Source organism: Lissotriton vulgaris, chromosome 5 (assembly GCF_964263255.1).
Source record: "Lissotriton vulgaris chromosome 5, aLisVul1.2, whole genome shotgun sequence".
In the NCBI taxonomy this organism is placed as follows: domain Eukaryota; kingdom Metazoa; phylum Chordata; class Amphibia; order Caudata; family Salamandridae; genus Lissotriton; species Lissotriton vulgaris.
In genome coordinates, this window is record NC_141693.1 from 1,481,693,764 (window position 1) to 1,481,708,116 (window position 14,353).

The 14,353-nt window shown below is 45.4% G+C and overlaps 1 protein-coding gene across 1 annotated transcript in view; it reads right to left on the minus strand.

Annotated features, from left to right (window-relative positions):
- The window catches only part of NFASC (neurofascin), a 371,015-nt gene that overhangs the window by 167,273 nt on the left and 189,389 nt on the right, over positions 1–14,353 (minus strand). The window contains exons 19-20 of the mRNA XM_086923454.1: positions 9,826–9,896; positions 2,567–2,789 (exon numbers count right to left, since the gene is read on the minus strand). Coding sequence (XP_086779580.1) covers positions 2,567–2,789; positions 9,826–9,896 — 294 coding nt within the window. The remainder of the gene's footprint in view (positions 1–2,566; positions 2,790–9,825; positions 9,897–14,353) is intronic.

Genomic DNA, 14,353 nt, shown 5'->3' on the forward strand with positions numbered 1-14,353 from the left:
AGAAGGCAAAAGGGGTGGGGTTAGCGGCGGTGGCGGGAAGCGGGGAGCGGGGAGGGGGGACGAAGGGGCTAAACGCAACAAGCAAAAACAGAAGGCATAAAAGCAAGTTACAGGGAGACAGGCAACAAAAACACTAAATAACAGCAATAACGACGGGGGCACGTCGCGGACCACGCCGCTAGAAGGCAGGGGGCGTGGTCACACGGCGGAAGCTCGGCTAGCGAGGCAGAAGGCAGGGAACACGCACACAGCAGCTGGTGGCCGTGCGGCGCGGGGGTGTCCTAGAGCTAGGTCACACTCACCTGCGTCGCACGGTCGCCATATATGGCCAAGTGCGCGGGGGGCGGAGCAGCTGGGAGGCGGGAGCGGGGAGGGTACAGAAGGCAAAAGGGGCGGGGTTAGCGGCGGTGGCGGGAAGCGGGGAGCGGGGAGGGGGGACGAAGGGGCTAAACGCAACAAGCAAAAACAGAAGGCAAAAAAGCAAGTTACAGGGAGACAGGCAACAAAAACACTAAATAACAGCAATAACGACGGGGGCAGGTCGCGGACCACGCCGCTAGAAGGCAGGGGGCGTGGTCACGCGGCGGAAGCTTGGCTAGCGAGGCAGAAGGCAGGGAACACGCACACAGCAGCTGGTGGCCGTGCGGCGCGGGGGTGTCCTAGAGCTAGGTCAAGTAAAGTGCTCAAACACCGAATCCTGCTTGACTCCGATGAGATGGGAGCCCTCAAAGGGCATGTCCATGAGTGATGACTGGACATCCCAAGAAAAGCCAGTAGTCCTCAACCAGGCATGGCGTCGCAGGGCCACTATCCACAAAACCGCTCTGCCGAGTGAGTCGGTAGTGTCTAGTCCAAAGCGAATGGTGAACTTAGTTGCATCTCTCTCATTGGCAACAGCCTGGAAAGCAGTTTACAGCACTTGCAAAACTGTATCTTATAGGGCGTGAAAATACTAGCCCAAAAGGCATGGTGTTCACCGACCTCAATGCCAGGTTGGTGGAAGAAAACATTTTCTTGCAAAAATGATCCAGCCTCTTGGATTACCGATCCGTCGGGGCAGATGGGAATGAATCAGGATTTACATGAGAAGTGGAGGTTTGGACAACCAAGCTCTCAGGGGAAATGTGTTCTGTAAGAAATTTGGTTTCCCCAGGAATGGGGTAATGGGGGGATGCAATAGTCCTGCTCACAGGAGCCCCTTTGCTGGCTTGGACCAAGCAGTACATTAGTAAATGGTTCATTAAATTGGAGAAGCGGTTCGGAAGGGGACACTCCGGGCATTAGTCTGAGGGCAAGCTAAGGTCCAGGGCCTCAGCCCCGCTTTGCACAACCATGCACATGATGCTCCCTCCATCATAGCCAAGGTAGGGGGAGAAAGCATGCCAGTATCTGGAGAAGTATCCAGTTCACTGGCATCACCCGGATCCTCACACAAGTCTACGGATTCATATGGCTCGTATTTCTCAGGGTCCAGTGTCCCCTCCCATTCTTCTGCGAGTAGTAGGCCGTAGGAATGGAGCTCAGGCTACAGTCTGGAAGGCATGGCTCCAGTCAGCACCAGATCTGGCATAAGATGACATGCCTTTGGCTCTGGGTCAGGGACCGGGGAAAGTCAAAATGGCACAACCATCGCCGATTCGGATCCATCTCCGAACACGCTGGACAAGGTGAAATCGACTTCCTTTACTTCTTCTGGCTCCGAGACTTACCCGAATGACTCGATGACTTTGAGTGGGACAACAATTTCAGAATCAGCAATCGCTCCCGAGACCTCGAGTGTCACTCGCCAAGCCACCAGGAGCTTGAGAGATCGCCCTCTCAAGGCCTCTGGATGCATGGTGTGGCAGTGGGGGCAGGCCTTCTGGTCATAGTCCCGCTTCAGGCACCACAGGCAAACACGATGCAGGTCAGTCACCAACATATGTCCGTCACCAACATATGTTGTTGACAAACACCGCAGGGCTTATAGCTGGCCTTCTTGGAGGACATCCCTGCCATACCAGGAGGTATGACCTCGAAAAAAACTTTGATAAAATATCAAAAAAGTTTTGTCAAAAAGAGACCAAGGTGTAGCTCTTCCCAGATCTGCACTGGCTGGCGTGAAAAGAAAAGAACTAACATCAGCCACCTGGGTGGTGCCTATATAGGCACTGCGGATGTCACTTACGGCGCGGATGACACCACCAGTAGTCTGGATCCAGTCTGATGGTTGGGGGATGATTCTAAGGTAAAGAATCTGCAGCTAGAAGTCTCTATCAGATAGCAGCTTGCTGACATCTCACGTACCTTTAAATTAATGCACACATTTTCCATTCACATTTGAATCTTATTCAAAGCTCTCTATTTGAAGGAGATTCAACAGAAAGGGACAACTGAACCTCCGTGAAAAGATACAAAAGTAAACTGCTGGATACTTCCTGCACTCATCCAAATTAAATCTGTTATAGGTCTGTGGACCACCTGTAGCTCAAAAGGATTAAAAAACTTTGCAGTTCTAGGAGAGGCAAATATATTCAACATGCAACCTTTGAAGCCTTGCCCTACACCATGATCCATAGATACTCACAGTCTTCACCAGAATACCCGATCACCAGCTGTGGTTCCGGACCAGCCCCAAAGTCATTCTTCGCCTGCACCTTGATATCATATGGCACATATACAGGTGTCTGCCAGACTACATGCTTTGGGCTCTTCACAGTGACGTTACTCCAGCTCTCCCCAGTGTTTCGCTGCCGCCAATATACAATGTACTGCAGGTTTGGCCCATAGGCTTGGGTAGCATTTAACGGCTGCATGAATAAAAAGAAAGCAAAACACAGACATATTACAGAGCGGATACACTGAAATGCACGGCAAAGGACAGAGATGAAGTTGATAGGATGGATAAATGCAGAAAATGGAGGGAAATATGCTGCAGTGTAGGAGGAAAGGCCATAGAGGACGTAGAAAGAAGGTACACAAAGAGGAGGCCAATAAGCAAGAGACAGAAAACGAAGAGCTGAGGAAAGTGATTAATAAACTGGATGCAAGGGGACAGAGTTGAGGAATGAATATGCTTTAACACATAAAGGATTCAAGAAATGCGTAGGAGCAGAAACGTGTAGTGAAGAGGGTGGCATATCTGAATAGAGGGAGAAGGAGTGGATATTAAAAGGAAACAGAGTGGGAAAGGGATGTGGGTGCAGCAAAGAAAGAAGAAAGAGGACAGAGTTCAGAATGGGGTGGTAAAGACAACGGTCAGATGTGAAACAATGGGAGAGTTCAAAGATGAAAAAGAGAAAAATTTGAGAAAAAGTTACACATATTATTTTTAGTGACAGTGAGAAGAAAGTGTAATCAGAAGGAGCTGGTGAAAGCAAATAATAGGCAGGGCAGAAGAAAAAGAGAGATTCCTTGCAGAGAGGAGACAGTGAAAAGTAAAAAGGGATAGATTCAGAGAAAGGAAAACATTACAATGATGCGTCTAGAAGAAAGAAATGGAAACAAGTGTGCAGAAATTGGAGACACGCAGTACAGAACTACAGCCCCTCTGTTAATCAACCATATGGGAAACGTCACGCCATGCACCCCCCTCCCCTAGAATTAAAATATGGGCCGGGGGGATAGGGTCGGGCCCATGTTAATGTTAAAGTATTTGGCCTGGTGGGTTGGGTCCCTTGGGGCCAATAGTGGTTTGGGGAGGGAGGCTGTGTAACCCCCTTCCCTCTCCCAGCAGGGAGCTGGCTCCATGCTAAGGGGTTGGATGCAGGGCCATACCGCACAGCGGGGGAGTAGTTAGATTTATGTAAGGTGATAAAATATTACATTACTTTAAAAAAACAGAGAAATGTACTGAAAAGAAACAAAGGTTAATGCAAATTATTGTTAGGTGAACATTCCAGTGACAACATAACGTTTTAGCTTAAAAGAAATCAATGAAATTCACCAGTATACATATCTCAAACAACTATAACCCATGCTCTAGGGTAACCAATGATTCTGCCCTCACCAGGCACTGCTAATTACTCCACATATAACATCACTCAAGACATTAATTATGTTATTGATAATATCACTGTAACATGTGCAATGAAATTAATGATGAGAAAAATGTGCATGGCGGAGGTATGAGTTACAACTACCTTAGAACATAAGTTACAGTTACTTGAAATAATTATACCTAGTGTGTGTGGGTGTGTGCATGCGTGAGTGTGTGTGTGTGTGTGTGTATATATATATATATATACATATGTATATGTAAAAAAAAAATCAGGGATAGCAATAGGGTCCTAGCCTTACGTAGAACAGAATCAAGATTAATTTTGCAAGCTGGCTGTGTCGTTCCATTTGGGATGAATAATGATGAAGAGATGCATGTACACCTTTAAACTTGAGTACTAGAAACCTCCCGCTGTACCTTTATAGGACTGGAGTTCTATATAGGTTTTAACTTGGACTTATTTATTTTATTTTTGTATCACTTACCCCTGCCCTGTCATTTTTTATATGTACTTTTTGCATATATACTTTGTTTGTATCCACTCACATGTTTTTTAAAAAAACCATGTTTGTCCGTAGTAGATGTTTGCTATGAAGCGGTGCTTTAACCCAATACGAATCAATTGAGGTCCAATTACTTAAATGATTGTGATTTCCCTGTAACAGGTGTCATAAAACAGATCAGATTTGTAAATGAAGTGAACAAAAATATTATGAGGCTTGATTGCTTTCAACAAAGTCTTTTGAGAAGATATGTCTAACCTTCTGTGTTTCTGTTTGCCTTCATATAGATTGGACAAGATGGATTGTGTGGTCACCAACTACTGTTATGAGCTATGAGCATGGAGTATTCGGTGTTTGTTTACACAATCACGCTCTCCTTTTCTACACACAAGTTTGGGAGACTGAATGTTAGACACGTTAAGGTTGGTCTAGACGACACACCTTTGAGTTAGCTTTTCAGTTTTTGTTCACACTATAGGTACTATACCTGTCGAGAGCACTCACGTTACTAAGTATAAAGCAATGTGTACTAAGTATCTGCTATGTTAGTTTCCGAACAGAGAATGGGACCACAATCTAGGACTGAACTGAGATTTAGTATGTTACCAATGGGTGCTAAACTCAGGCACTGCTGTTGAAGGTTTCTTTTTTGATAAACATGCAAACTGACTGTGTGTGCACGGAGTGTGATTCAATAATGAAATTAAAGAAAGTACTTATATAGCGCATGACTGTCACCCTACGGGTATCCTGGCGCTTAGATCGAAGAAACCATTATAGCAATGGAAGCAGCTGTCCAAGCTACGTTCTAGTATTGGCTCCTAGGGAACCGCCAGGATTTCAAATTCTTCCTAAAACAGGTCGGAGAATCGCTCTGTCTGAGGTTCTGCGGCAGCTCGTTCTATAAGCGCGCTGCCACCACACTAAAGGCTCTGCCCCCCAACATAGATTTCTTAAATCTAGTAACCGTTATCAAGTTAGCACTAGAGGATCGGAGTTTCCTCCTGGGGTTATACCAGGTGAACCTCTCTTGTAGAGGGGCAGGTCCCAAACGGTAAATCGCTTTGTAAACAATACAGAGAGATTTAAAACAAATTCTCTCCTTGATGGGCAGCCAATGAAGCTCACTCAAAGCCATATCTGTGGAGGAACTACGCTGTCTATTAAGCACCAACTTTGCTGCCATAGACTGGACTCTTTGCAGCCCCTGCACAATATATTGCTGTGCACCTAGATATAGAGAGTTACAATAATCCAGTCTATTTAGGATTATACTCCTTTCTACCAAGGAGCGATTATCATTTGGGAGAAGCGGGAGAATCTTCCTTAGCATGCGTAGCAAGGAGAGGCAGACCCTAATGGTTTTATTGGCCTGTGATTCCATTAGGAGGTTTCCATTCACCCAGACTATAACCGTTTTGGACAGTGGTTCGTCCTCAGAGATAAGCCTGAACTCTGTCGGCAAAGGACGCGATACTCTAATAGCCGGGCAGAACACCACCTCTGTTTTCCCCCCATTGAACTGAAGAGTGTTTTTCCTGAGCCAACCAGTGGTCTGGTGCATGCACTCCTGAAAGGTGTCCAAGTACACTGCTTGTTTCCCTTCCAGAGAGAACACCAGTTAAGTGTCAGCGGCATAGTTGACTAGGTCAATTCCACAGGATTTAATAATGGGGAACAGGGGGTGCAGGTAAATATTGAAGAGGATGGGGCTGATCGCTGAGCCCTGTGGTACTCCATGATGTACTATTGTTTTATCAGAAGAGAAGGGCCTCATAGACACCGCCTGTTGTCGTCCTGACAGGTAGGATTGGAACCACTGCAAGGCCCTTCCTTTAACCCCTATACTCTTCAATCTTTTCACTAGCACTGTGTGACTCACTGTATCAAATGAGGCTGGCATGTCTAGTAATACTAGAACCGAGGAGTTCCCATTGTCAGCACACATTCGAAGGTTGTCAATTACTGATGTCAAGGCAGTCTCAGTGCCATGTCCTGGGCGGAAACCAAATTGGTCCTTGTCCAGCAACAGATTGTCTTCCAGATAGCATGACAGGATTTTACTGACTGTCTTTTCCAGTATTTTAATGGGATAGGGCAGGAGGGATATGGGTCTGAAATTCGCTGGAGTTGTCAAGTCAAGTCAAGTCAGGAAATTTATATAGCGCGCTACATACCCAGAGGGTCTCAAGGCGCATGAAGAAGGGTGGGGAATTATTGGTCGAAAATCCAAGTTTTAAGTTGCTTTCTGAATGCTGGGTGGTTTTGACTGAGGCGAAGGTGAGTGGGAAGTGAGTTCCAGGTTTTACCTGCTAGGTAGGAGAAGTATCTTCCTCCCATGGTGGTTTTGTTGATACGAGGTACAACAGCAAGGGCTTAGTTGGAGGAGCGTAGCTGGCGGGAGGGGGTGTAGAAGGAAAGTCGTGTGTTGAGGCATTCGGGTCCAAGTTCGTAAAGTGCTTTGTGAGCGTGGGTTAGGAGGCGGAATGTTATTCTCTTATTAACGGGGAGCCAGTGGAGGTTTTTCAGGTGACTAGAAATGTGGTCTTTACGTGGGATGTCTAGTATGAGTCTGGCTGATGCGTTCTGGATGCGTTGGAGTTTTTTCTGATTTTTTGCGGTGGTACCGGCGTAAAGGGTGTTTCCGTAGTCCAGGCGGCTCGTGACCAGTGCGTGGGTGACTGTTTTTCTAGTTTCGGTGGGGATCCAGCAAAATGTTTTTTTGAGCATGCGAAGGATGTTGAAGCAAGATGATGAAACGGCATTGACTTGTCTGTTCATCGAGAGTGAGGAGTCCAGGATGACGCCCAAGTTCCGTGCGTGGTCCGTCGGGATGGGCGCTTTTCCAAGGGCCTCTGGCCACCAAGAGTCATCCCAGGCGGAGGGGGAGGTACCTAAGATAAGGACTTCTGTTTTGTCTGAGTTCAGTTTCAGACGGCTGTGCTTCATCCACTCGGCTACTTCTTTCATTCCTTCATGTAGGTTGGTTTTGGCGGTGTTCGGGTCTTTGGTGAGTGAGAGGATCAGTTGAGTGTCATCAGCGTAGGAGATGATGTTGAGGTTGTGTTGGCGTGCGATGGTCGCGAGGGGGCTCATGTATACGTTGAAGAGGGTGGGGCTGAGTGAAGATCCTTGTGGCATGCCGCAGATGACTTCAGTGGCCTCTGATTTGAATGGTGGGAGGCGGACTCTCTGAGTTCTTCCGGTAAGGAATGAGGTGATCCATTCCAGTGCTTTTCCTTGGATTCCGATGTTTCTGAGGCGTTGTAGCAGGGTGCTATGACAGACTGTGTCGAAGGCTGCGGAGAGGTCAAGGAGGATGAGGGCGACTGTGTCTCCATTGTCCAGTAGAGTACGAATGTCGTCTGTAGCTGCGATGAGTGCGGTCTCAGTGCTGTGTTTTGCTCGGAATCCGGACTGTGAGGAGTCGAGGGATTTGTTGGTTTCAAGGAAGGCGGCGAGCTGATTGTTGACAGCTTTCTCGATGACTTTGGCCGGGAAAGGAAGGAGCGAGATGGGGCGGTAGTTTTTGAGTTCGGTGGGGTCAGCTGTGGGTTTTTTCAGAAGGGCGCTGAGTTCGGCGTGTTTCCAGCTTTCCGGGAAGGTGGTGGAGTAGAGGGAGCAGTTGATGACGTCTCGGAGGTGCGGTGCTATGGTGGAGTCTGCTTTGTTGAAGATGTGGTGAGGGCATGGGTCTGTGGGGGATCCAGAGTGGATAGAGTTCATCAGACGGATGGTGTCCTCAGTGGAGATTGGGTTCCAGTCATTGAGGATGTTCAAGGGGGGTGGAGGTTCTGCAGAGGGTTGGGTGGGTTTGTCTTCGGGTCGGTTGTCGAAGCTGTTGTGGATGTCTGCGATCTTGTTGTGGAAGAATGAAGCTAGGGAGTTGCAGAGGGCTTGAGAGGGGGTGATGTCGTTGGAGTTGGCTGAAGGGTTGGAAAATTCCTTGACGATGTTGAATAATTCCTTGCTGTTGTGGGCGTTGTTATCTAGTCGGTCCTTGAAGGCGGCTTTCTTGGCAGTCCGGATCAGTTGGTGGTGTATGCGGGTGGCGTTTTTGAAGGCGTCCTTGGTGCTGGTGTTAGGGTCTTTTTTCCAGGCCTTCTCAAGGGAGCGACAGAGTTTCTTAGATTTCTTAAGATCATCGTTGAACCAGGAGGCTTTTTTGCTGCCTGCTTGCTTCCATGCATCTGGCACCTCTCCTTCCTCCAAGGACTGACAGCAAATCTGTCGCAGCCAGGGAAAGGTTTCTTGCCCAATGATTTCCAGATTTTGTGTGGAAGGGGGTCTAGGGGGATCCCAAAGAGACACTTTGGGCGAGATGATTAAAGGAGTCCTCCGTAGGAATGTCAAAGACTTCCAGGGAAGTATCAACATGGACTTCTTCATACACCCTTCTGGCCTACTCATCCTGACTGCTATGATCTGTGGACCGAAGTTCCCCAACAATTTTTAGAATTTTCTCTTCAAAATGAGAGGCAATCTCGACACAGAGTTGCTGCGATGCGACCACCTTGTTGCTCATGCAGGCTGGACTAAAGAGATCCCTAAAGATATTGAAGAGTGTTTTTGTACTGTTGGGTGCCAGCAAAATGGATTCGACATAGAAATTTGCTTTAGCCCTAGTAATAGACTCTTTATATTGAGACTGTAAAAGTTTCAAGTCTGTTTTGTCTGTCTCAGAGTAGGCCCTCCTCCATTTCCTCTCAGCCTTTTTGCATGTTATGCGTAGCAGTTTCAACTCCTCATTGTACAAAGGGTCCGACTTCTTTTTCCTGTTCTTAAGCCTTTTTATTGGGGCTAATAGGTCAAGAGTATCAATTCTTTGTAATGCAATTGTAAGTCCAACAATTGTTTTAATAGTAATACTTGTTCAGAATCAAATGTATAGTAATTCTCACGTTTGAGTTGGATGATGATGCAAATCCATAGTCCTTTCTTTACTTTTACCTAAATGTATATAAACTTTGAACTGTGGTCATGTGACAAAGAGCTGGATAGCTCGAAACGCGTCTGTTTGCCTGAAAAATAAATATACTTCACGAAACTGGATTGGTGTGGCTCGTACTTGAAGAATTTGAGAAGCCTGCTGGTTGATTATGTATGTATGTGTGTATATATATTGTATCAATCCATCGGAATCTGTATCAGAATATATTGTCTGCAATGGAAGCTTTGAAAAGGAATTCAAGGATACAGCTGGACTTTTGAAAATAGAGGTCACAGTGATGGGAGACGCTGCCTATACAAATGACAAAAACATAACACGATGCCCCCTCCCCACCAAGAACCTTTGTACAATCCAAAGGAGCACTGTTCTCCCCAGTCTCTCATTTTTCTTACCGTCCAGGTGATTTCCATATTATTCTTCTTGCTGCCCTTTCCCTGTACACCCGAGGGATTTCTTTCCGGAGCTAAAATGCAGAAAATATTTGAAATGAATAATGTCTTTTGGCTGCTCTGACATCTAGGCTATACTATGTCCTTGCACTGAGATTTTTAAAAATCATACATTAGTAGAATCCTGAAATTGTAAAACTTCCATGCAGCCTCCACCTTTACCCAAGTGCAGCACCTCCAGGGGGTGGTCACAAAAGGGAAAAATGGCGCTGTGGGATGAGCCACTTTACTCCTGCAATCCCATCTCTTAATAACAGAAGGATGTATTTAAAGTTATGTTAAATGTTATGTTAAAACTTTTGTAACGCGTGACAGCTGCCCCAGCTAAGAGGCGTCCCGGCGCTAAAACACAATTAAAAGAGACTTAAAGCTCTAAATGCATCTGCTTGGTGCACCATACTACCGAGGACCTACTATATCCATATAGGATTGCATAGATGTCACCAAAATTAAATTAGCACTACTGACAAAACCATTACATCGAATGAGGAACGGATCAGGGTTATTGAGTGAAAGATGACTTTAGGAGAAGTGTTAGATTTGAGTTTAGGGTATTGCACATTCTTTGTTCTTGGTTTAAGCAGAAGGCAAGGGTTTAGGAATGGCTTAGCCTTAGGTTTAGGTAGGCTTATTGTTAGGATGATGGTTTGTATTATGTTTGGGATCAAGGTTAGATTTCGAGTTAGCATAAGTTAACGGTTAGGTTTAATGTCAATACTCTTATTTACCCTTGTACTTAAGCCTATTCACTGTAGTGGCTTTATCAGTAGCGGTATTCTCAATTTTGATTATATCGAGGTAGTGGATTCTTTATATTGATATCTCCATGTAAATGCATTCAATGTAGCAACACTAAACCATCTGCTCACACATTAAAGTTTTTAAATAATGAATAGCAATGTTTTTCAACTTAACATAATTTGCATATTATTCCCTATACCGGGTAGCACAAGTTGTGTTGTAAAACTGTAAAACATTCACTCATTTTAACCAGCTGTCATTTGGGATTGAGTTTAGACCACTGTGGTATGCATCCTTTCATACGTGCTCGCATTTTTATTTAGAGATTGCAATGAAATGAAATAAAAAGATAATTTATATAGCGCGATGGCTACCCTGAGGCGTCCCAGCGCTGCAGAGGTTTTGGGCTAAGGCAGAGTTGCTGGAACTTATACCGGTTTGTTAAAAAGCCAGGTTTTAAGGAGTTTTCGGAATGTCAGCAACTTGGGCTCTGATCTGATTGCGAGGGGGAGCGTGTTCCAGATCTTGGCCAGGTTGTAGGAGAGTGAACGGCCTCCACACCTCGCTTTCTTGATTCGAGGCACTGTGGTGAGGTAGGAGGCCCCGGATCTACGCTGTCTACTGGGGTGGTAGGCCTTTACTAGCGGACGGTTAATAGAGGGCCCCGTTCCCCAATAGGACCGGTGGGCGATGCACATGGCATTGAATTCAATCCTAGATTTTACAGGGAGCCAATGGAGGTCTTTAAGTCGGACTTTGACTGAGACTCGTCGGGGGATCTCGAGAAGGGTCCTGGCGGCACAATTTTGGATAATTTGGAGTTTGTTCAGTGTGGACTGTGGAGCCCCAAGGTATAGGGCATTCCCGCAGTCCAGGCGAGATAGGATAAGCCCTTGTACCATGATCCGTCTTGAGTGGAATGGGAGGAGGGGGAGAATCTTGCGTAGTAGTCTCAGGAGCCCGAAACAGATGGCAGATAGCTTAGTTGCCTGGTAGTTGAAATTGAGTGCTCTGTCCAGCCATATGCCGAGGCTTTTGATTTGTTCCTTGGGTAGGGGGGGACAGCCTAGGCAGAGGGGCCAGATTAATTCGATGGGCTTGTCGATGGTGTTTCCCAAGAGCATAGTCTCTGCTTTCTCCCCGTTTAGCTTTAAGCATGATGCAGTCATCCATGCGGCGACTGCTTCCAGACATTTGTGTAATCTACGGTGAGAATTGAATGGGGGGTCCAGAGCTACCACTAGCTGCGTGTCGTCCGCATAGGTGATAATTTTCACTCCAAAGGGGCGGATGACCTCGGCTAGTGGGCTTAGGTAAACATTAAAAAGGGTGGGGCTTAGGGAAGAGCCCTGGGGCACCCCACAGTTCAGGGGTTTGCTGGGGGAGGTGTATTCTTTCTCAAATACCTGGAACGAGCGGTCTGTGAGAAAGGATCTCAACCAGGTGATTGCCGTTTCGGGGATGCCTATTCTGCTAAGATGGTGGAGAAGGATGTTGTGGTTCACAGTGTCGAAGGCGGCACTAAGGTCGAGGAGAACGATGGCCGTCGACCCGTCGTTGTCCAAGATCCTTCTTGCCTCCTCCGTCACTGCGACCAGAGCCGTTTCTGTCCCGTGAAGGGGCCGAAAGCCCGTCTGTGAGGTGTCAAGTATGGCGTTAGATTCTAGAAAGTTTGTCGCGACTGAGTTGACATGCTTTTCTAGCAGTTTGCTGAGCCAGGGTAGCAGGGAAATGGGTCTGTAGTTGGAGGGGTTGTTTTGATCCAGGCTGTCAGCTGATCTCTTTAGGGTGTAAAACCTCAGTTCAAACAAGACAATGTTTGTCATCTCAGGACGGCTGTAATGCTGATCAAGACAACACCCAGGATTAAGGTACAACATGTTCCAAAACATGTGGGGAGAACTGTTTTATTTTGTGGGGAATTATTTTGCTTTAGCAGCAAGAGACCCTTGATACATTTTGTCTGTAGATGGCTTCTTAGTGGCATTTGTAAGACCCATGTTTGTTTCTATGGGTTTACCGATGGCATTATGTATAGAAGCAAAACTTTAACCATTGCTGGACAGAGCAGCCTAAAGACCTGACTGCTGTGGGATAAATATGGGAAAGGAGCTCAAAGGGTAAATATTTCACTCATCATTGTGCATAGAATAAAGGGAGCCCTCTGCTCATTACAAATTCACCAAGGATTTCATAAAGGACCATATAAAGGAACACAGCAAAAATGTCGATATTGGTCACAACATCACATCATCCCTCAAAGCTATTTAAAACCACAGGTCGTTTTAAAGGGATACTATGAATACAGATGTTCACAATACATATGTAATCTGTACAGCTCAAAGAAGCACGTCAATATGATGTCTGAAATTTACCGCAAAACGATAAGCAAATTCTAACAATTCTGATTGCGTGGTAACATTAGAATTCCTGGTAGCAGTGTAATAATAAAAAAATAAGGACGTAAATATACTAACTATGAAATCGTAGCTAAAATAATTAAGAAGAAATTGACTTGAAAATCTAGCTATTAGTACAGTTCTACAGAACAGTAGTCATTGCATTTTCATATTGTAGGTGCGTACTTAGGTCAGCACTTCATTCACATATGGAAATTAGACGCAGAATTCTTAATAAATTATTTGGTCTGACTTGACTGTGCGGCTGTCTTGTCTGTCAGACATATTTCTTTTACCAATTGTGGGCTTTAGCTACATCTAGAGAAGTACCATTCTTTCACCTCATTCCATTGGCTGTTTGGTATATTCCAGGAAGTGCTCCCTCTAGAATGCATGAGGAACAAGTTTACATTTGAATAGTACACTCAATCATCACACTGTTTGTCACATATAATTTGTTATCTTCCAATTGCATTTTAAACTGAAGGCGATCCTTTATTGCTACTCTTTCCCAGCATTGACAAAGTGATAAACAGCAAAGAGTTTGTGCATTTACCGTATGTAAACAGCATTTCTGAACGCCTGTGTTTAGATGCGTTGGAAAACTAGACAATCCATTGGCTTTGCCAGTCTTGTTTTAGTAAGCGCGGCAGATACCCTGTAATATGGCGTCTCATTACTAAATCATGAGCTTGTAATGACAATGAGGAGAAACAGTACTGGATGAGGAAAGCGGAGGGAAACAAGAACGTCTCCTGTTTAATCCAGAAAAATGAGAGATCTTTCGTAAATTTGAGCTGCAGTGGGATAAAGTTCAATGCCTTCGGAATAAACAGAGGAAAGGCACCCCCATCGGCTCTCACCTTATAGAGCCATGAGAAGACAAAAATATATTGGTGAAGGATTGGAGGCTCCTTACTGGACGAAAGGGTGCACACAGCTTCTGAATAAAGACAGGACCTTTGTCACAGCAGGCCTGATATGCCGGACAAACTGGTGTAGTGTGCTGCACAATGAAGTGCTAAGAGATTAAAATAAATTTGAGTGAGCCGTGCAGTTGTGTTATGTATCACCTGAAGTCCTAGTACTAGTGATTTAGGAAGTAGTTGTATAATCATACAACCCTAGTGGGGAAACATCCTTAACAGCGAAGTTTAAATTACGACTTAATGGCTTCCCTAATGAAGAATTACAACAGTCTAAGATTATAGTGTACTTTAAGCAAGGTGGAAACAGGACACGCATTTTTCATTTGCTTTTCCTTAGTAATACTTTCAAGTTTTAATACTCTTTTCTTTGAGATCTTCTATATTAAAATGTTCCTATTCTGA